General features: G+C 37.3%; 1 protein-coding gene across 1 annotated transcript; it reads left to right on the forward strand.

Annotated features, from left to right (window-relative positions):
- Positions 1 to 265: 265 nt before the first annotated feature.
- LOC121373035 (hepatocyte growth factor-like protein) lies at positions 266 to 22,856 on the forward strand. Its single transcript, XM_041499478.1, has 3 exons — positions 266 to 302; positions 5,175 to 5,450; positions 21,908 to 22,856. The coding sequence occupies exons 1-3, from the start codon at positions 266 to 268 to the stop codon at positions 22,189 to 22,191; spliced, it is 597 nt and encodes a 198-aa protein (XP_041355412.1). The 3' UTR covers positions 22,192 to 22,856.
- Positions 22,857 to 24,450: the final 1,594 nt, after the last annotated feature.

Here is a 24,450-nt window from a genome sequence, read left to right on the forward strand (position 1 = left end):
TGTTTACAAACATTGTGTACCGATATATCAGACCTTAGCAACCAGTATGTGTAAACAGGTTCTCAGCGTACAAGGATATAGTTCCTAAAAGCACTAATATTACAGTAATCAGTTTTACAGTTATTACCTCACTTAATTAATAAAATGATTTGCCATAATGTACAAACAATATTAGGATACATTTAACTAAGAAAATAGCTAATCGATCGTACAAGTTTTGGAGGAAAATAAACCTTAGTGAAGGGCAAGGTCAATCCCGGCAGCCATGTCACAACAGTCGATCAAACGGAAATTTATCCCAGGTTTATTTATGAGCCCATGGGATGTTTTCAGTGTGTAAGTACACACACTTTGTAGTTATGGAAATATTTACATGAATAATATTAATGTCAACGTTGTGTCATAGTTTTTATATGAACAGGAATTTGGGAATTAAATAAAGTCGAAGACCGCAAGACCAAAACACGGACGTCAAACATTAAATTAACACATTTAGCGATCGTAATATACTAATATCCCATAAATAAATATTCGTGCTTATATACAATTCAGGTTCAAGCACGCTGTCCTGGGCACACATATCAGCTATATGGGCTGTCTGTGTGTGTAGTGGTCGTTCAAACTCGCTCTGGGTGGGAGCTGGTACCGGGATGCGAACCCTGTACCTACCGGCCTTATGTCCGATAGCGTAACCACAACACCACCGAGACCGGTATTATTTGATCAACATGGGCTGAGTAGGTTGGTCTGGACCAGGGGAGGGGTTCGGGTATGAACCTAGCGGATCCTTTTTGTCTAAATTTCCAACTGAATATTTACTATCATTCCAGTCTGTAGCTTACGCCACCGGTGTGTGTATGAATTGGGGATGGTAGTTATACACTTATATATTAATTTAATTTTCAAATGATGGGGGGGGGGGGGGGGGGGGGGGGGGCAGGGGATGATTCAGCCCCGTAGGTCCCACCCCCTGAAAACAATAGCTCCCCTTAAAATCTGCAAGTATTAGTCTCCAACTGGTCCAGCCGGAGGGGACTATTGGTTTCGTCTCCGTCCTTCTATATGTCTGTCTGTCTGTCTGTCTGTCTGTCCATCCGTCTTTCCCACATATTGTTTTCCTGATGTGTTTTGTTTCACAATGCCTTGAGATATTGAGCTGTGTATAGATTTATCACCTACAGCTACTGATCAGGTGTGACTGTCATGGCGATATACCCATTTTTGACAGAGTTATTTCCCTTTAACTTTAGAGATACGAAAAAGATTTTGCGGACTTTTTTCTGCAATGCCACAAGACACCGAGCTAATCTATCGCTTTATCACGTTCTGCTACATATCAAGTTTGTTTTTTGCAATACCTCGAAATACTCAGCTGACATGTTGTGTTTAGCTTTATCATGTACTGTTACATATCAAGCTTGACTTTCATGGCGATTTAACCATTTTTGACAGAGTTATGGCCCTTGAACTTAGAAGATACAAAATACAAAACTAAATTTCACCCCCGCCCAATTTTAAAATAAAAATGGATGGGAATATAAAATTTACTTTATTTTAGACATGTAATACCTTAAAAAACACAGCAAAACCCCCCAAACAAACAACACCCCCAAAAAACTAAAAACCCCAACAACAAACAAACAAACAACAACAACAACAACAAAAACACCAAAAACAAATAGACAAAAAATAAGAAGACAAAACAAAACAAAAACAAAAAGGCATCACAGAAACGTTTAGTAGTATTTTAAAAACTCTTTTCGACACCCAATGGCCGTGTGTAGTGTGTGGTGGGGGTGGGGGCACGGTGAGAGGTTCGTCCGAAGCCCCAACCCACCAGCCTACACGCCTGATGATCATTCTGTTTGATACACAAAAATCAATCAATCAATCAAAAAATCAGGATAAATATAAATATAAATATAAATCATATAATATATATATGATTCATGCAACTATGAACCGACAAAAACAATGTGCACACTGTATGACTCCGCGTAGTGTTAAAAAACCCTGTTTATTGCAAATGAAGCTTGACATGGCGTGTGCGTTCATGTAGAGAACATACAATAAAAGCCTCGTTTCGCTGAAGAAGCAGACTGTAAAACAGAAAAAGAACAGAAAGTCAAAAGGAAATAATTTACAAAAATATGGAAGCCTAGCTCAAAGAACATGTCTTTAGTAAGGCGAGGAATCCAAGCTATTTAGGGGGTGGTATTTGGAAGGCTTAAAATTGAATTTCATAGATTCCGAAAATCAAAATAATTGTGTTTTAAATATCAATTTGTCTCTATTTTAAAGTGTTTTTTGTTTGTTTGTTTTTTGTTTTGTTTTTTTGTGGGTTTTTTTGTTTGTTTGTGTTTTTTTTATATACCATGAGACAAAAAAAAAAAAAATCATTTGGTTTTGATAAAGCAGTGGGGATACCTCCCTTCCAGTTCGCCTTCCCCGATCACCACCCTCGAACTTACTGTTAATGACGTCATGAATATGTTTTTGTTATGTTGTCTTATTGTCAAGACTCAACAAGAGAAACTTCTTCTAGGAAGAAGAAGAAACATATCAAATTCTTGGACACAGTGTCAGACGTAATGGAACTTATCTCATACAATACCGCTTTACGACATATCGTTGTCATGGAACTTTTCGTTTTCTGCTGCGTTAAAGGTACATTTTTTTCTAAAAACTTTATATGATACTTTTCGTTGAAACATATTACAGTTTCGTGCTTAGAATGTTAATTTCTGGACATCCAGTAATTTCTGGTATCTAATTGTGTATTTAGGCTGGACATTAGAAATATGATTGGAAGGGGACCAAAAACAAAAGGGCACATAGGCCAACTTCTTGAAAACTGTAAAAAAAAGGGGTCACTTTATTGTTAGAAACATGTTACAGTTTCTTGCTTAGAATGCTAATTTCTGGTCGTCACGTGGCACCTACAGAAATTCAAAATAGTATTTGCGAGCTCCAGAATATAGCAGTTTTTATAAGTACTTTAAAAGTCACAGACCCTAGTTTAAACCGGTGAAAATGGACTCTAAGTTTGTTTAATCTACAAACCTGTAACACATCTGGATAAAGTCACAATACAATGAAACGAGAATCTGTGAAGCCGAGACGGGCAAATACCCCTTAAAATAAATTAGCGCTCGTCTGCATAACTGTTACTTCTCAGACGTATGTGATTTTGTTGTTTTTAAAATTATAATTTTATAATAATGAATTTCGTGGTATCACGAACACCAAGATGTTCAAAAGCACTTTTGGATGTGCGGAAATGGATAATCTAAAAAATAAAATGCAATTAATGTCTAATTTCATTAATGACATAATAAATTCAAGTAAATTCACTGTTAAATTCATATATTCTTTTTTAATTGCCCAAAACTTCAAATTACCTACATGTTTAGAAAAATGGAAGGATTTAAGTTTTAATGTATCATGGAAGCCAATTTGGAAATCCATTCATTATTGTGATAAATCTCCTGAATACACTGATTGGGATTTTAAAATAGTGCATAATATTATTTTTACATATTGTAAATTGTATAAATATGGTGAAATTTTGTCCAGTCAGTGTCCAGTTTGCATGAAAGATGATGAAGATTGGTGTAATTGGGTTTTATATTCTGATGAATTGTATGACTTAATAGCAATCTTTCATGAAATGTGTATTGTAATGTTTCAGAAATCGGCTAAAGATATTATTACCATTTGGTTGTTACGTTAGAAAACAAAATTGTCCATATGATTTCTTAAACATTATATTGTCAGTTTATAAAATATCAGTTTTTAAAAGACGTGTAGTAGCTGAATCAAGAGGGTCAAATATCAATCTTGTTAGGTGTTTTTTTAAGCAATACGTGCGTCAGTTCTTTGGTTTACTTCTTAATCAATATTGTTTTCAAAATAAACTTTTTGTTTTTACTAATAAATATATTAAGGATAATAAGTTCCTTGACTTGAATGTTGATGTATTAATCTTTAAATATCCTCTTAATAATTAGTATTAGCAGTCAATATTCCTCAAGACTTTATAAGAATTTTATAAAGTTTTAAATAATTATACAAGTGTGCTTGGTGTGAGTCAGTGAGTGGTTGTTTGTGTGTGTGTTTATTATTATTTTTTATTATATACATGCTGTATTTATTTATGTATTATGTTGATATTGAAAATAAAAAGATAAAAGGGCCATCGGACTACAGGGTGGTAGGTACAGAGTTCGCAGCCCGGTACAGGCTCCAACCCAGAGCGAGTTCTTAAGGCTCAGTGGGTAGGTGTAAGGCCACTACACCCTCTTCTCTCTCACTAACCACTAGCCAACTAACAAAGAAACCCACTGTCCTGGATATACAGCCCAGATAGCTGAGGTGTGTGCCCAGGACAGCGTGCTTGAACCTTATTTGGATATAAACACGAAAATAAGTTGAAATGAAACATCTGAAGTGTTTTTAATAACACAATATGTATTTTTCATATTTTCAAAAAACGGACTTAAAAACATTCGATCCCAAACCGACCGTGCATCAAGCGAGCACTTTACCACTGGGCTACAGTTTTAGGGTTAGCGTTAAAGTTAGTGTTAGGTTTAGATTTTCGGGTTAAGGCGAGGTTTCCTCTTTATACATGGATATGGGGTGGGACGTAGGCTAGTGGTAAAACGCTCGCTCGATGCGCAGTTGGTCTGGAATCGATCCCCCTCGGTGGGCCCATTGGGCTATTTCTCGTTCCAGCCAGTGCACCACGATTGGTATATGAATGGCCGTGGTATGTACTACCCTGTCTGTGGGATGGTGCATATAAAAGATCCCTTGCTGCTAATCGAAAAGAGTAGCCCATGACGTGGCGACAGCGGGTTTCCTCTCTCAATATCTGTGTGGTCTTTAACCATATGACTGACGCCATATAAATAAAATGTGTTGAGTGCGTCGTTAAATAAAACATTTCTTTCTTTCTTTTTATACATGCATCAGTATAATTGGGGGGGGGGGGGGGGGAGGTAATAGGTGGAGGTAACAGGTGGATATATTTCCCTTGTTTCACTCGACTGTAATTTTCACCAAAGGTTTTAAATGTTTGAAATTATCCAAACAGTCTCAGTTTTCTCAGGTTGAATCTAGGGTCTGTGACATTAAATTACCTCTTTTTTTTTTAATTTTTTTTTTTAAAGTTTTGAGCAGTGAACAGACGTGTTCTAGTCGTGCGACACACTTGGAGAGAGTTCTCTACTATGAGGACCTACACGTCACTGAGATGGACTTGTACAATGCCAGCAAGGTAGCGTTCGACGAATGTCGCTCTGTCTGCGCAGAGGACCTCACTTGCAGGGCTTTCATAGCCGACAACCGCCAAGGAACGTGTGCATGGTTTCGTGATAAATCCTCAAGCAGTTCCAACAGCGATGACGTCATAAGGCAGATAGACTTTATGGAGTACGAAACTCAAGGTAAGTTCGTTGTTATGGCATTGGATCGAACATTTTTACTGTTTGTCAGCAGTCATAATATTGTGGTTTCATTTCATTTCATCATATGTTCGTGCATATATCCAATTACGGTTTATGCACGCTGTCGTGGGTACACACCTCAGCTATCTGGACTGTCTGTCCGGGACAGTGGGTTAGTTGTTAGTGAGAGAGAGACAGAAAACAGTGTAATGGTCTTACACCTACCTAGCCATTGACTCGTTAAACTAACTCTGGGTGGGAGCCGGCACCGGGCTAAGTACCTTGTAACTACCAGCCTTATTTCCGATGGCGTAACCACGACACCACTGAGGTCGGTCATGATATTGTCAAAATCTTCGTTTGTAGGCCGAGTACTCTGTCATTCGAGATTATGAGAGAACGATCATAACCGCAGAGTACGTAGGCTGCTAGTGCACGGCGCAGATTAAATCAGAACTTTTCTTAATGTGCAGGACGAGTTGCTTCTGTCTGTTTAGCAAATGTAAAATGGCGGGCAAATGTTTTGTGTTGTTGTTGGAAGATTTATTTTGTTAATAATGATGCAAGTACTTCAATCAGGATTTAGTGAGTGCGGTAGGTTATTGTTGGACTATTTCGGTTGAGAAACGGTTGGAACATGGTGCCACAAGTTTTGAATACCAGCTATACATAGACGGCTTTTTTATTTACAATAAAGGGACCAAATCATGATTCAGTATGTTATGCTATCCTGCAATGAAATATTGTGGTCCAACTGTTTGATTTGTGTTGATGCATATGGGTCACACCTAACTATGTCGAATATTTCAGGTCTCTCATATATACAACTAAGTTCACAATCAGCAATAACATTGAAAATAGAATCCTACCAATAACATATTACTATGGGTGTTTTATATTCAGTAAGGATTCTCTGTAGTGTCCGTAACCAAACAAGTAATATAGAAACTTTGTGGTCCATAATTCAAAAACTAAAATTGCCAAGAGGGTTGGCATGGATTTCACCCCATCATAGTTCAGTTAAGGTGATGCGATAGCTAGATTTGGTTTCCAACAAATAATGCATTTTTTTATTTATTATCCAGTTTTAGAGAAATAAGGTCCTTAAATCCGTGACAGTATGCCTTTAAGGTTCAATCACATTATCCTGGGCACACACCTCGGCTACCTGGGCTGTCTATCCAGGAAAGAGGGTTAGTTGTTAGTGGTTTGAGCGAACCATGTACCTACCAGTGGGTTAGTTGTTAGTTGTTAGTGTTTAGTCAGAGAGAAGTGAGTGTAGTGGTCTTACACCTACCCATTGAGTCGTTAAAACAAGCTCTGGGTGGGAGCCGGTGCCGGGCTGCGAACCCTGTACCTACCAGCCTTATTTCCGATGGCCTAACCACGACACCGCCGAGACCGATATAAATTGTCTAAACATATTTTTGATTGCCTTGTTTTAGAAATACGATACTGACCGGTTGCTAGTCTGAGCACTATACAACTCGATTCTCGTCGTATACACACCGGCCTCGGTGGCGTCATGGTTATACCATCGGTCTACAGGCTGATCGGTACTGGGTTCGGATCCCAATCGAGGCATGGGATTTTTAATCCAGATACCGACTCCAAACCCCGAGTGAGTGCTCCGCAAGGCTCAATGGGTACGTGTAAACCACTTGCACCGACCAGTGATCCATAAAGTGCAAATAAAAAGATCCCTTGCTGCCTGTCGTAAAAGAGTAGCCTATGTGGCGACAGCGGGTTTTCTCTAAAAAAAAACAGTGTCAGAATGACCATATGTTTGACGTTCAATAGCCGATAATAAGATAAAAAATCAATGTGCTATAGTGGCGTCGTTAAATAAAACAAACCTTACTATTTTTTTTCGTCGTATACAAGTTGTTAATCTGAAGGCACACGTCGTAAGTCGGGAGTTAGGAAATTTATAACGCAACCGTCAAGTTGGCCAACTTCCTTATAACAATGCACTTAAGATGATCTTATCGCTAAGACCACTTCGTAAAACTGGCCCTAGCAGTATAATTAAGGATTGACTGGGTTTTTTTTCATGTTCACCGTTCTGACATAAGTTTGCGAATGTTTTTTTTTTTTCATATTGGTAAAAGGAATAACAGACAATAATTAAATTTGAATCATACTTCCTAATAATAACACTAAAAGTTAATATTTTATTTTAGATTATATATATTTTTTCTTTTTAAACAATAACGCTTAGTATGACAAAGTAAATATATATATATTTAAATGGACTAGATCAGTGCGACATCAGATATAGGGAATAACTGGATACTGTCTTAAGATATCATATTCACTTTATCCTGCGAAGTTTAGAATGGCGAATGCAGCGAGTTATTTCTTTTATCCTGCAATTCTACAGGAATAGTCGGAAAATCATTATTTATTCTATTTTTTGTGTACGCAAATCGAGTATCATCAACCTATAGTCCGTCCCATCCTGTAAATATGTTGGATTTTTCTTTTTTGTAAATAATTTCGGTTTGGTTTCACGAAAGAAGGAAAGTAAAAGTGTTTTGGAAATAACAAAAAACGATAATGTTTGTATGCAATTTAAAGAAAATGTTCGCTTCAAAAATAAATAAAACTGTCATACATACTATAGTAACAAAACGTTATGGCCGCCATTTTAGTTTATGGACTGGTGAAGTCTTGATACAGATAACTTCATTTGATTAGGTAGAAGACCACAGTTATTTGTGAATCTTCAGCTACGATTTAAACATACCAGCCCACCTATGGTTCAAAAATAAAGAAAGATACAGGTTTGTTTTGCCTCAAGGAAATTACAAAAAGGGACATAGTTATAAAGAAGACGTATTTTAAATATTTGTAGTTAAATGTTTGTGTTACTTTCATTATAATATGTCCAAACTGCATGCTTTTGGGTGCATTTTTGAGAGTGTTCACCCATACGAACCACACCCAAGCGGAATTTGGCGGATATCACACATATATTTATGGAAACTTTGCTCATCAAACTTTACAAAAACACTCTTTTAAATAAAGGTTTAGCTATTCAATTTTTCACAAAATCAGCTTGTTTGAAAATTATTCAAAATGATCACGCCTCACTTTTGTCACAGCAAAACCGTTTGCACTGCTGGTGACAAACCAATTGTCATTTTAAAAAATAACTCCTTGGCTATCAGTAAGCGTAAGAATTTACTTCCTATTCCAAGTAATTAGCCTTTTAGCCTTCAAACATGGATCTGTGCAAAACCAAAATTTGCGAACTCTGTGCACCCCCCTCCCCACCCCCCACCCCCCATACACAAGGGAGCTAACGGTCTACTACTACCTTAATTTCACTAAAGAGGGAGCAACAAGAAAATAATGAGAGTTATCTCATTATAGCAAGATTATATCAGTGCATCAAATAAAAATGGCGGCGACGTTGTTGTCTTACTATGGTGTGTATTAGTTTTATTTATTTCTAAACCGAATAATATTTCTAATTGCACACACAAATTGTCGTTTTTAGTTATTTCCTAAACACTTTTACTTTTCTTCTTACGTGAAACCAAACCGAAATTATTTACAAAAATAATTTTTAGAGGAGAGTGGCAGGGACTATAACAAGGCTTTTGCCGTATGACGTCATTCTTTGTAAGACACTAGCTACATTCTGTCACATTCAAAAAGCATTTCTAAACTCTAATTGATATATATTATACAAGTTTTGTAAAACTAAATGTTATTTGTATTTCCTGTATTTAAACAAATGATTTAAAGAAAATCTAGTCTGCAATTCTCGAGACGAGTCGGGCTTATATCACGTGACCTATATATTTTGTCTGTGACCGAAAATATATAGAGGCTATTTCATGGTTGTTTTTTTTAAAATACGATTTGTATGTCAATAAGTGATGTGTGAAAATCATATTTTCACAAAGTGCGAAGTAATGAGTGAAAATATGTTTTTCGCACATTACAAGATGACATAAAAATCGTATTCGAAAAAAACATTATGAAATGGTTTATTTATTATATACATCTTTCCTAATTTTTTTATTCGCTTTTTGTTAATAACTTTCGCTTATACTATCTTAAACACGTAACGCCATGATATATTTCTTCGGATGGAACTTTTCCAGAAAATTTAAAAGAAATTTGAATAAACAATAGCTTTATTTAATTATTAAATTAACATTTATTAAATAATACTGCTGCGCAAATGTACCTGGGGAAAACGACCCTACAGAACCCACAAACACTAAACGAATCGAACACCGTTAAATTTTAACGCAATGACAGGATATTGTGTTATCAATATTTAGCTTCGTATTTAATTCCTTTCAGATATTTTATCATAATTGCACTTCATATCCCCTTTTTACAGGTACAGTTGTTTAGCTTGCATTTTTTGTTTTAAAATACGATCAGATTCACTGGTAATCATCGAACTTAAATGCGAAGAAAGGACACAAAGGGAGATAATTTAATCATGAACTTTTACAAAAAAGTAAATACGATTTCTATATTTTCACTGTAGCTCAAATACACCGGATATCACTTTTATGGTGACTGTAGATCTACATATTTCATTGCTATATATATAATATGGAGCCTTATCTAGTCATCATATCTTGCCAGTGTACACAGTGATTGCGGGATAAATGACGTTCCGACACAAGGCAACATTAAAAAAAACAAAAAAAAAAAACATTTTAGCGTCTACCCATTTCAATTTCTCCAGATAGGGAGGGAGGTTTTTATTTTTATTTTTTATTTTGCATGTAGAATGGCGGAGTGCAGGAAGAAGACATCTAACGAATTGTTACTGTTATTTATAGACAGACTGTCACGGTACATGCTCTTAAATTTGTTTCACCTGTGGCGATTTTAATTGTGTTAGAGGGCCGTGTGCAGTTTAATTGCCCGTAGCCCAGATGGGCAACTTGTTACGTAAGACTTCTGCGCGACCGTCCTCGATCGGTGCGCCTAATACACACCCTCAGTCCAGCTGCGGAGGCCATGTGGCGAGTAGTTACGTAATACCTCTGCGAGTGCGGTTTTTACAACCGTGATGGCGACGACTGGCGTCAGTAAGTCTGACGATCAGAGAGAAATATACCGACGCTAGTATGAGATGATAGGGGGAGGTACCGCCGTGTACCCCCAGGCCAATTCTGAATTTATAATAAATAGCTAGGATTTAGAGATATCGAGGAGAACGAATTAGGAAGCTTCCTGGGAACGTTAGTCCGTTTGGACTTTGGTAAATATCATTTCTGCTCTGTGTATAACCTTGATGTGATTGATGTGACTTTAAATATTTTAATACTGTATTATACCAATATTCTTTAGACAGTGTCTTCGGTCATCTGACGAAGTAAATCGTAGACTTTTTGTTCTAACATTATATGAGTATTTGGTAATATAAAGCTTAGCCAGTCATCCTAGAAGACCCTAGGTAAACTGTAGGTTATTGTCTTTATTGTGATAGGTACCAGTATTAATTTTGTGTTACAGATTACTGGAAGAGTAGTTAAGGGTTAATTAAAAATTAACGCGTTAGGAATAGAGCTGTAATTCCTTTATTAATTAAGTTCCCCAAGAAGCGTTCCTAAATTATCACACGTTTACTGAACGAGTAGTAAGGGTTAATTAAAAATTAACCAGTTAGGAATGGTGTTGTAATTCCTTTATTAATTAACTTCTCCTGTAAGCGTTTCTCAATTATCACACGTGTAGGTGTGGTGTAACGGTGAAGTGATTCGCATATTGTGTAACTAGACACCTAGAGATTAACTAATTAAGTGATCAGTTCTGGGTTGTTATTATTGTTGTTATTAATTACTACTACGGCTGTACATTTGTCAGCGTAGATTTATACAGATTCCAAAGTGTATTGTGTTTTTGTTGTGTTTTCTAGAGAACTAACGTGCTATAATAATATATACTTTATATAAGATCGTATCTCTGATCATACCTAGAGACGAGCCATACTAGGTTTAACAGCCTGTTACAGAGAGATCTAATAGATATACAAGTAGGAGAGACATTTTGATAATCGTGTTTTACTCAGTTACGGGAATTATAGAATCCCCGTGACAGGAGTAGAAAATTGGGGCGCTCGTCCCGGATCTGAAACGGGACATGCATATTTAAAAAAGTATTGTTTGTAAATGGGGGCTTTATAAATTAATTTTACAAATTAACCAGAAGTAGCACGTTGTTCACTAGAAAATTAATTAATAATAAGTGCGTCATATCTAAACATGGATAAGAATTTGCTGGATAGGCCTACGCTCAGTGTAGTGGAGATTAAGCGAGCACGTAAGGCCGAGTTAGTTGAAATCGCGGGTGAGCGAGAAATTGATTTAACATCAGCTAAAACCTTAGGAGATATAAGGACAATTATTATCCAGGAAGTTTGTGGTGATAGTCCTGTTATGGAAGACAGTGAGATTGTTCCAGAGATAGAGATAAATGATTTAAGTGTGGAACAACAATTAGCTTTTAAAAAGCTTGAGTACGAAAGAGAGGAACGTGCATTAGATAGAGAGAGAGAAGAGAGAGATAGAGAGAGGGATAGAGAGAGAGAGAGAGAGAAAAAGAAGGTAGAGATAGAGAAGATAGAGAGAGGGATAGAGAAGATAGAGAGAGGGATAGAGAAGAGAGAGAGAGAGATAGAGAGAGAGAGAGAGAAGAGAGAGATAGGGATAGAGAATTCCAGTTAGCAAAATTAAAAGTGGAACATGAGTTAAAGTTGAATACTGAAGAAGTCAGACGAGAAGCCGGAAATGGGTTTAACATGTCGGAGGCTTATAGATCAGTGCCGGTATTTGATGACGAGGAAATAGATATGTTCTTTCAACTTTTTGAACGGGCCGCTAAGCAGCTAAATTGGCCGGAGTCTAAGTGGACATTGTTAGCCGTGTCTAAGTTTAAGGGGAAGGCTAGTATAGCTTATAATTCAATGAGTGATGAGCGAGCAAGTCAGTACGACTTAGTTAAGGCTGCAGTGTTGAGGGCTTATGAATTACGACCTGAGGATTATCGTTTACGGTATAGCGAGTTGCGAAAAACGCAGGGTCAGTCTTATAGTGAGTTTGTGGCTAAGAAGGCAGGGATGTTTGATAAATGGGTGGTGTCTCATCAGGTAGAGTCATATACCGAGTTACGGGAGTTGTTGATCTTACAGGACATTAAAAATGGATTACCAGTTAGCTTACGTATTCATTTAGAGGATCGTGATGTCAAAAAGATAGAGGAGGCAGGCATAGTGGCAGATGATTACGTGTTAATACACAAAGCTCAGGCAGTACAGGGTAGCTCCTTACAACAGGGTGATAAGAAGAAATTTCAGCCAGGCTTTTCCCGGGAAAGTAACTATCGGGGAGAGTCATCTAGCTGGTCAGCTAGTCAGGCAAGGAATGTACCTGGTGGGCAAAGTAAGGATAGGCCTGCATTATCAGCCAATGCACGAACTTTTCGTCCACACTGCAGTTACTGTAAAAAGGATAACCATCTTATCGGGGACTGTTTTAAAAGGAAACGCGATAATGCGCAAGTGGTCGGTTTAGTGAGGTCAGCTCCGTTAGCGAGAGAGTTAATGGTTAGTCCCATGGCAGAGAAAGTAAACCCGTATGTGTCCACTGGTATGGTTTGTGATGTGAAACAAGAGTTGTGTCCTAAGGCAATATCAATCTATAGAGATACCGGGTGTAGTCAGGGTCTGATAACGCAAGAGTGTTTAGCTGGTATTGAAAATTCAGACATAGGACGTAGTTTGGTTTTAACCTCGGTTACTGGAGAAAATATGGTTGTCCGGTTACATAAGGTTTTCTTGTGTTCGAAGTTTGTGACGGGACCAGTCATTATGGGTGTTGTGAAGGACTTGCCTGTTGAAAACATAGGAGTTTTGTTGGGAAATGATTTGACTAGTCAGTGTTGTCAGCCGAAATGTGACCAACTGTTAATTAAAGACAGCACGTTACCAATAGAAGAGTGTGAGGTTGATGAGATTAAATATCCTGCGTGTGTAATGACTAGGGCTATGGCCAGTAGGGTAACACGAGACCTAGAGGATATTTGTGATTTGTCTGATACGTGTGTGAGCCATGAAATTGGAGTGGATGAGGTTATCAGTAAAATTGTAGATAAGTCAACTGAGGAATTAAATGTGGTGGAACCCATTGATCTCCCGCAGAGGGGAATTGAACCCGTTGTGTTTGATAGAGGGGATTTACCTTGTAATAGACAAGAGTTAGTACTAGAGCAGGGGGCTGATCCAAAATTGTTGGCAGTTCGCACTACATTGTTAACTGAGAGAGTATTGATGAATAAAAGAGTTAGGGATAGGAGGTTGCCGGCGACCGAACTAGCTAGGAAGCAGCTGAGCCATGCTCAGAGCAAAATAAAATCAGTGTTTGATAGGAAGGCTAGGAGTCGGGAATTTAAACCAGGGGACAAGGTGCTGCTGTACCTTCCCATTAAACGGGGTTCTGTGCAGAACAGGTATTTCGGGCCCTATGTTGTGCTCAAACGGGTTAATGAGACAGGGTATGTGATAAACACTCCTGATAGGGTTAGGAAAAGTAGGTATTGTCACATCAATTTGCTAAAAGGTTATTTTGACAGACTGCCGATAGTTCCAGAGAGACCGGTCCAAATTGAGAGACACTCAATTTCCTGTGATGACGTCAAGACTGCAGAGGTCAAGTTGGCCAACGGCCAGATTCTAGCAGACTTGAACCCCCAGCGAGCAAGGTTGACTACGTTGAAACAAGACAATGTTTCCATTTGTCATAACCTTCCAACGATTACCAACACCTTAAGCCAGGATGTGCGCTTGGAACCTAACGCTACACCGATTCGGCAGCGTGCCTGTCGGAGAAGACCTGGAAAACGTGCGACGCTGAGAAAGAAGGAAACGAAGTTCCATTGGTCAGGTGAATGCGAGAAGTCATTCAACCGTCTCAAGCAGAGGCGCTACTCGTCTCCCGTGATGGCAGCACCAGACTACCGAGTGCCTTTCAAGCTAGCTGTGGGTGCCAGTGACGTGGGTGCTGGAGCTGTGCTGTTCCCAGAAGACGAAGACGGACTGGACCATCCTAATGAAAGCCTCCAACCAGAGAGTTTTGAGATGGGGTCTTCCTCTGCAAGAATACCCAATTACCATTGGACATATCAAGGGCACATCCAATGTAATCGCTGATGCCCTGTCCCGAAGTTGAACGTTATGATAATGTGTTGACATTCTTGATTTCTGTTTTGTTTATATATATTTTATTTGTATACCAGGGACTCAGAGACTCAGTGTGATTACTGGTAGTCACCTTATTATTACATGTGTTATAAATGCCCGTATGCGTCGGTTAACGCACCTTTTTGTTTTAATGTAGTATATTTCCCTATTCCTAGAGTAGAGGAAATATCCTTTTTGAGGTGGGGGTGTGTCACGGTACATGCTCTTAAATTTGTTTCACCTGTGGCGATTTTAATTGTGTTAGAGGGCCGTGTGCAGTTTAATTGCCCGTAGCCCAGATGGGCAACTTGTTACGTAAGACTTCTGCGCGACCGTCCTCGATCGGTACGCCTAATACACACCCTCAGTCCAGCTGCGGAGGCCATGTGGCGAGTAGTTACAACCGTGATGGCGACGACTGGCGTCAGTAAGTCTGACGATCAGAGAGAAATATACCGACGCTAGTATGAGATGATAGGGGGAGGTACCGCCGTGTACCCCCAGGCCAATTCTGAATTTATAATAAATAGCTAGGATTTAGAGATATCGAGGAGAACGAATTAGGAAGCTTCCTGGGAACGTTAGTCTGTTTGGACTTTGGTAAATATCATTTCTGCTCTGTGTATAACCTTGATGTGATTGATGTGACTTTAAATATTTTAATACTGTATTATACCAATATTCTTTAGACAGTGTCTTCGGTCATCTGACGAAGTAAATCGTAGACTTTTTGTTCTAACATTATATGAGTATTTGTTAATATAAAGCTTAGCCAGTCATCCTAGAAGACCCTAGGTAAACTGTAGGTTATTGTCTTTATTGTGATAGGTACCAGTATTAATTTTGTGTTACAGATTACTGGAAGAGTAGTTAAGGGTTAATTAAAAATTAACGCGTTAGGAATAGAGCTGTAATTCCTTTATTAATTAAGTTCCCCAAGAAGCGTTCCTAAATTATCACACGTTACTGAACGAGTAGTAAGGGTTAATTAAAAATTAACCAGTTAGGAATGGTGTTGTAATTCCTTTATTAATTAACTTCTCCTGTAAGCGTTTCTCAATTATCACACGTGTAGGTGTGGTGTAACGGTGAAGTGATTCGCATATTGTGTAACTAGACACCTAGAGATTAACTAATTAAGTGATCAGTTCTGGGTTGTTATTATTGTTGTTATTAATTACTACTACGGCTGTACATTTGTCAGCGTAGATTAATACAGATTCCAAAGTGTATTGTGTTTTTGTTGTGTTTTCTAGAGAACTAACGTGCTATAATAATATATACTTTATATAAGATCGTATCTCTGATCATACCTAGAGACGAGCCATACTAGGTTTAACAGCCTGTTACAGAGTGATCTAATAGATATACAAGTAGGAGAGACATTTTGATAATCGTGTTTTACTCAGTTACGGGAATTATAGAATCCCCGTGACACAGACAAAGGCATATTTTAACCTATTTACTTACTCCATTGCATGATTGTTGTATTTACATGATAATGACTGAACAGAAAACAAAACAAATGGCGTCGATGTTAATGCGCAGGCGCAAGTGGTACATCCTTTGTCCGATAGAAAATTGACGTCGTCGTTGATTGCGCAATAACAATAATAGGCAGGAAAACGTTGTATTGAGAGTGTTTACACTTTATTTGAAGTGCTTTTTTTTTAATAAAATTAAAAAATATTTGGAGGTCAGGGGCATTTATCTGGTCGGGCGGGGACGCTAAACAAGTCATATTTTAGTGTGGCCTAAGTGTGTAGGCATATGCAGCTAAAATAGGTCCCGTGGGAATTTCATGTTAATGTTTGAAACCAATGATATTTATAATGATTATTGTATGCAGATATGGTTGGATTTTTTTTATGATGAATATGAAGGTCATTATGAAATAAGGTGACACCATATGCTGTCTTTAAAATATTGACATGTTAAAAGAAAGGAAACCATGTAAACTACACTAAAAGATGAATAAATATTTGTTTTTATGTTGTTAGGGGCGGATATAGAAATTTGAAAAGGTTTGTGTGAAATATTCTAACTACCGATGCAAGATGTTATGTCATATTTGGCCAAATTCACCACAAAGTTTAGACAGTTTCTGTAGAAAAAGGGGTATTTTGTGTCTGTCATAAAGGGTCTGTTCAAAAGTAGGGTGTGCACACACCTTTCTGCTGGTGTGTACAATGTGGACATTGACTAAAGCGCAAGTAAGTTCAAAGGAAATTTATAGTGGTTTGCTCTTAGTTTATAAAACCAAATGTTTGACATCCAGTGACCGATGATTAATAAATCAATGTGCTCTAATGGTATCGTTAAACAAAACAAACTTTAACTTTGTAGCTCTATGTTCCTGAGATCGAGTTCCTGTTTCACCAGAGTCAACAACGTTGTTTAGGGAACTTGATCATTTGTCACTTGATAAAGGAGTACTTTATCGAAGGACACAGATCAATGGGGAGGAGAGAAAACAGCTGGCTTTACCAACTGAATACAGGAAGCGTGCTCTCCAGGGACTCCATAATGATGCAGGACACTAAGGACGTGACAGGATCGTGTCACTTTTGCAAGAAATATTATATTTCCCAGGGATGTTCAAGGCTGTTGACAACTGGATTAAAGAGTGTGGTAGATGCGTTAGACGGAACTTGAACACCAATATTCGTGCTCCATTAGTCAACATCTCCACCAGCTAGCCAATGTAGTTAGTCTGCATGGACTATCTGACACTTGCGACATCCAAAGGAGGTTTCCAAAACATCTTGGTGATCACAGATCACTTCACCTGTTATCTCCAGGCTATTCCTACAAGAAACCAGACAGCAAGAACGCCAGCAGCAGAAACTCTCTTCAATAACTTCTCGTTGTTCACTATGAATTTCCTCTTCGAATCCATTCTGATCAGGGAACCAACTTTGAAAGCCAGCTCATCAAGCAGATTTGTTCAATTACAGGGATAACGAAATCGAGAACAGCCCCATACCACCCGATGGGAAATGGTATAACTGAGAGGATCAACACGACTCTTCTTAGTATGTTGGGAACATTGGATCCTATCAAGATGACAGACTGGATGTTTTAGGTCTCACGCCTTGTTCATGCTTACAACAGCACGAGACATGAGCCAACAGGACATTCACCTTTCTTTTTGATGTTTGGCCGTCATCCCAGATTATCTGTGGATGTAGCACTTGGCGTGGTTTTGCAGCAAGGCACGAAGGACCTGTCCAGTTATGTTCCAGGACTCAGGAAACGACTACAGGATTCTTACAAGCTGCCATCTGACCATACTGACCAAAGCCAACACAAGCAGAAGAAATATTTTGATGCAAAAGTGCGAGGCACAATCATCCATATAGGAGATCGAGTACTTGTCAGGCAATTGGCTTTCGAGGGAAAACACAAACAGCCAATACGAATGCTGCATGACACCCCCCCCCCCCCCCCCGAAACGACGACAAGACCACGACGGCACATAGCAGAGACACCAATGAGAAAACCAGTCATCAGAATCCAACGATGGAGCAACCCCATCTGGGAGATGACAGTTTGTTGGAGGAGGATTCTGATGGGTTTGTGGTTGGTCCTACAGTTCAAGAACCTCCAGTGGTCGGCGGCCCAAACAAAGCTGTCACAGATGCTGGAGAAGGAACTGGTTCAGGAGATACCACGCAACCTGATATTAAGATCAGCAACGGTGTTAAACAGGATAAAGAACCAGATGAAGAACCGTTGGAAACAAACACTTTACCAGTGGATCAACAGTTGGAACAAGATCATGAACCGAACTCTATACCACTCCGTAGGATCCAATGGTGGGAAAGATGGTGTCAGCTCTCATGATTCTTCACCAGAATCAGACCGTGACACTCCAGATGCAGAGGACACATTGCCGATACCCAGAAGATCCAATAGAGGCAGACTCCCACCAGCTAGATTCTGAAGTGGAAAAAATAGTATGCTCCAAACAGCATGTACTCCAGAATGTATTTGGAGAGAGAAAGCTACTTTTCTGCAGGCTTTGGTAGAGAGTGGTGTTTTTCTCAAGAGCACCTAGGAAGGTGTGTAGAGGTATGCTCATCTATTGGAACAGAACCTAGGAAGGTGTGTAAAGTTATGCTCATCTATTGCAACAGAACCATAATGAATGATGAGGACATCATTTTATTTGGGAGGGGAGTTTATAACCGGATGTTTTAAATTGCATTTCACATACACTACAATGTTAAAAAAGTTTACATATATTTTATTCTTTCTAACTCTAATAGAACAAATCTGTCTCTTATTTTGTTTCAATTGTTTTCCTGTGTTTCTGGTATTGTCAGCTTGGGCTGTGTTCACAGTCAACTCGGTGTTCAGGACAGACAGTCGTTCAGTAGGAAGCTCATCTATTGTTTCTTTTGTTACCTTGTGTTCTCTGGAGTCAGAGACTTTTAAACATTCAAGCCAGACAGAAATGCGTTTCTGCATTGCAAGTTTTATATTTGATCAAGTTCTGCACAGCACACTTATTAACAAACAGAGGTAAATAAAAACGGTATATTTTAAACAATAACCATATGTTTTAAGTAGAAAAATAGATTAGTGTATGTATATTTTATGATAAACCTTAAATTAGAACTTAGCATGTGTAAGCAGTTGATTAAACTTATTCTATAGCGAATGGGTTGAAGTAGTGTTTGATAATGTTTATAATTGTATTGGGATATTTGTTTTCTAAGACGAATATTTGATTAGGTTTGACGATAATAAAATTAAGTAAATAACTAAATCGGTTATTAATCTACTTTATTATTAAAGATATATATGAATATATTCTATGCACACCTATTTATAAATGGTATTTTGTTGACAAGTTATTAATGATGTAACACAGCCAGCATCATTATTCGAACGACCTGACCCACAGCCGGTATGTGAAATATTTATTCCTGTGATGTTTGTGATTCTGTGTGTTATTGACTACAGAAAAGTATTTATATAGGTTTATGACATGCTTAGCACATGCTTATAGCAATGATGTGTGATAATTAAATTGACCTTTGAATTATAATTATATTTGATTTGAGTCTGTTTGAATTGAAATGCCTGTATATATAATATTGTAGTAATTTGTACTTGTCAAATAGTGTTATGCATGGTAAAATAATATATGTTGTAACCTGGAAACTTTTTTTTATGTCCTTTTGTTATTCCAGGGTCGTTGTATATGTGCGAATGTATATTTTATATGCATCGGGATCTGCACAGCCCCCAGGTGATCCCAGAATAAAGACCTCTGAACCCAACTGAAGTCTTTGTCCCATATCGAGCCTCTGGTGACATATACAAATGTTCAGAGAAAGAGATTACTTGTATTGCCAACTTCAGAACTGAAAAACAAACCAAGAACGGGGTTCATGATTCAGCTCTGTGATTGCATCAGTCTTTGACCGATGTGAAATATAAATCATACATGCCTCCTACTGTAGGATGGCGCAGATGTGTCACATTAGCGGCTTTTGGGAAAGGAATCCCGAAGAGGCAACTTCAACCTAGGACATCCACTAATTTACTAGCTTCAAGAAGATTTGCTACCATATTGAGAGCTGCCACATTCCTATGAAGTCACCTGAGAAGCACAATTAAGTCATATTCACTATGACTTAATGGATATAATATACATTCGATCCGTTTGTCCTTGGCATACAAAGGGTGATCCAGGATGATTATAAAGATTTGGTTGGGATTGAGAATGCCAACTTCTGTTTTCACCACACACATTGAGTTATGAATAGGCAGCGGCAAAAAGTAAATGTATACAAGAGAAATGATGATCACATTCCTCTCAAGGTTGTACTTCCTGGCTGATGGTTATCATGGAATGCAGCCCAGCAAATAATCTCGCCTCCGTCTCCACTACATCATTCAAAAATTATTCCAGGTGCATGTGACTTATGTGCCCTACAAGGTTCATGCCTGCAATATGTGCATTTGGTGTATGTACTAACCAGTGTACTATGAATCCTGCGAATGTTTGCAAAATAATTAAATATGTAAGTGACTTTATCTCAAGAGACAGGGTGGACATAACCAGTCTCCAAAGAACCGTGTTTGAAATTAATTATGATATAAACTATGTAAATCTTTAATTTTAGGTATTTTAAAATTAAAAAACCCCAAACATTTCTGACACTTACACTGGCTTTAATGGCATCCAAAGTGGCCATTTTGAAAAATGGCTGCCACAACAATCACCAAATAAATCTCTATTTCAAAACTGTTTCCTAAGATATGTCCTAAAATGCAAAATGACATGTTTCATCATCAAAAGCACACATTTGTCCTTGATGGTGATGAGTTGGATGCTGATGTTAATACTGAGTGAAACATTTTGGTTGAAATGCAGACATAATATTTAAGAGCAGGTAATATAGAATTTTCACCATAATAAAAAATGTCATATACTCCCTTATTTTACGTGAGAAACAGAGATAATTTAGGCATATATAAATTTTATAATATAAACTACATTTTTTTGTTTGTGTTTTTGTGTGTGTTGTTTTGTTGGGTTAACATGTTTTATGACCCTGCATACCATATTCATACATATATATTAGAAGGCATTAAGACATTTCTTCAGAAATAAGAAGGGTGGAGTGAAGCCTTTTAACCGATTTAAACGGCACTGCATAGTTCCATTACTTGATATGGGCGGGGAAAGCGTCATTGCGTGTTCGCGCCAGTTGTTTTGACGTCATTCGTACAGCTCTTGGCGGTCATGTCTGGCCAATTGCGTCGAAGTAATTTTGGTCACATGACTCTTTATTAAGACGGCTTTTTGGCGTGTCTTCGCGATTAAGACTATCAAAATGTTGATATCCGATTGGTTGAATTGGAGAGAAACCGAGGAAATGCCGTCTAAATGCTATAACAATCACAATCATGGATGGTTCCAAAAATTAACATTCAAATCCCACGGAATTGCATATGCCCGTATACTACATCAACAAATGAAACATCCTCCCGTTGCTACGGCTGGACCAATGGGATGACGTTAAATTGTAAGGAATGTAATGGAAATTTAATTATAAACAGTTATAAAAAGTCAAAATCTATTATTTGACCAAAACAATTAATTAAAAAATGGGGTCGGTATGGGGGTGGGTTGGGGACTCTCTGGCTCTTTGAGCCCCGACCTAAACGGCCTTCTACTAGCAGCCAATTGTGTAGTATTCTCGATGTTTTTCTCTTGTAGGTTTCTGCGCCACGGCACCGGAACTAGAATGTTACCGCGTAGTAAAAGGAAAAGCGGCGTACACCGGAAGAAGAATGACGACAACTTCGGGGATCACGTGTCAGAGGTTTGACCAGCAGACGCCTCATGGACATAGCCAAACAAATCCAGCTGACTTCTATGTGACGTCACTCTCGGAGGTGGAAAATTTCTGTCGAGATCCGGATGGGTCTAAAATTGCATGGTGCTTCACAATTGATCCCGATGTCAGATGGGGACCATGTGGAATTCCGCTTTGCATATAAGAAGTATATATCCTCTGTCACTCTGTACTGAACATATTTAACATATTCCTCGGGTCGATAATCTTAACTCCTGTTGTGTGCTAAATTACATTTTAAAATACAAATTTTTAAATTCCAAATGCCTGGAAATGCATTTTAGGCTTTTAGAGATTTAAAAAATGTCCAAGGTTATTGCGTTCTTTGTTATGGATAGAAGATGAAAATTGTTTAAAACACTAGAATGTCTATAATAGTAAACTTTTATGAACTTTTTCCTTAAAACATTGTATATTGAACAATAAATAATAAAATGCTACTCGTCTTCTATCTCATTATTATTGCAAAATGTACATACTCTTTCTTGTCTATCAATACCTCTATATTGGCCAGATTCTATATTTAGATTGTGAGAAGATATTCTAACCTTTACTATTTCCTTTAAATGCTAATTGTTTATGGGTTTTTGAAGGTACATTTATAATTTAAATTCATTTAACATATACTGGTGGAGCTTCCCTTTTGCTATGACTATTATTCGACTGTAACAAAGCTGTTTAAATGTGTCGCATATCCTTTCCTTAATTATATTATTATATTATATTTAACATGTGTTAAATCCCATATATAATTTAATCCCAGTTCATTTAGTTCCTGTTTAATATTCATTAACCAATTATCTTCATATATATTCATTAATATATATTCATTATCTCATATAGAAATCTTAAAATACAATTATTCGAATTTCGCATTTTAATCCAATATTTGAAGAATTTTAATTTTCTTGTAATCTGTAAGGGAAACCGTCCTAATTCGCTATATAAACTCATTACAAGTTCCTTTATGTACCCCAAGTATTTTTTTTAGAAAATTGAATATGAATTTGTTCGATATCTTAGCCAGAATGAAAACCCCAGGTTTCATCTCCATGGCTAAGAACACTATTAAGATATGTGTCGAAAATGGATAATTTTGTTTCAATATTAAAGAAAAATTATTACACACATTTAACATTGAAAACAGGGCTTTGCGTCTTTGCTCAGCACGTTTGTGTGTACGACTAAATTTACCATTATACAAAAAACAATAATTATGAATAAACAAATTCATTAACTACCTCTAATTCGTAATAATTATAAAACCACTTTTCATTATATCGAATTCTTCCTCCATCTCTTAAAACAGCACTTTTAGACTTATTGGTATTTACAGTTAAATTCGATTTGTTAGTATACTTTGAAAAGCATTAATCATTTTTGTAATCCTTCGGCGCTTTCAGCTGATAGTACCATATCATTAGCATACATTATTAAAAATAAATTTAAAGTCTGTATTTCAATACAAAGACAATTTTCTGATGACAAATACATTTCACAATCGTTAACATACATAGCGAACAAGATTGGTAACAAAACTTCACCCTGAAATAATCCGTTCTTACAAGAGAAAAAAATCGGACATTCCATCGTTATATTTGATGCAACATTTAACACTTTTATATAAGGAATGTATAATGGTCAGCATGTTACCCCCAACGACAATATAAGCGTTTTCTATTATTCAATGTCCTATTTATCAAAGATTACAGAATGAAAGCAACATCAATAGTAAACTTCTTTTTTTTCTAAAATCAAACTGTGCGTCAGTGATGATGCCATTTTCTTGATCGAACTTTAATAATAGTTCTTTTAAAACCGAGGTAAATCGTTTCACCAGGGACCTGACCAGAGTGATCCCCTTATAGTTATCTACATTGTTAGAATTTCCTTTTTCAAAAATAGGAATAATGCAACCAACTGATTAACTATGTGGGAAATGACCCGACTTAAAAACATTACTAAATAATAGCAATAAACATGGTACCAAGACATCACCACAGTTGATAAAATATTCATGTAAAACTTTATCGTAACCACATGCCTTATTTTTCTTTAACTTGTGTATTGCTTTGGATATTTCCTTAGCGGTTATATCTTTGTTTAGTTCGTTAACATTCGGATCGCTGCTATGTTGGTCATAGTTTACAAAAAAAATCTTCTACGTCAGTCATAGTTATTATTTGGATCGTCCATAGCAAGGTTACGAAAATTATTTAAAAAGTCATTGTTTTTTAATTCCGAGTTCGTAGATTGTTTTCGTTTCTAAAAATGTTTGTAAAACGTTTGCGGATTATATTTTCGGAAATAGTTTAACATGTTACCTTGTTGGCCCTTTTATTCCGTTTTTAATTTGTAATGTAAGCATTTATATATATTTTTTAAACCGACTAGATCAGAGCGA

This window comes from Gigantopelta aegis, chromosome 5 (genome assembly GCF_016097555.1).
Source record: "Gigantopelta aegis isolate Gae_Host chromosome 5, Gae_host_genome, whole genome shotgun sequence".
Taxonomy (NCBI): domain Eukaryota; kingdom Metazoa; phylum Mollusca; class Gastropoda; order Neomphalida; family Peltospiridae; genus Gigantopelta; species Gigantopelta aegis.

Coding starts and splice junctions, on each gene's coding strand:
- LOC121373035 (XM_041499478.1), top strand. CDS start 266: ATGTCACAACAGTCGATCAAACGGAAATTTATCCCAG. Junction 303..5,174: donor CAAACGGAAATTTATCCCAG/GTTTATTTATGA, acceptor TTTTTTTTAAAG/TTTTGAGCAGTGAACAGACG. Junction 5,451..21,907: donor TATGGAGTACGAAACTCAAG/GTAAGTTCGTTG, acceptor TTTCTCTTGTAG/GTTTCTGCGCCACGGCACCG.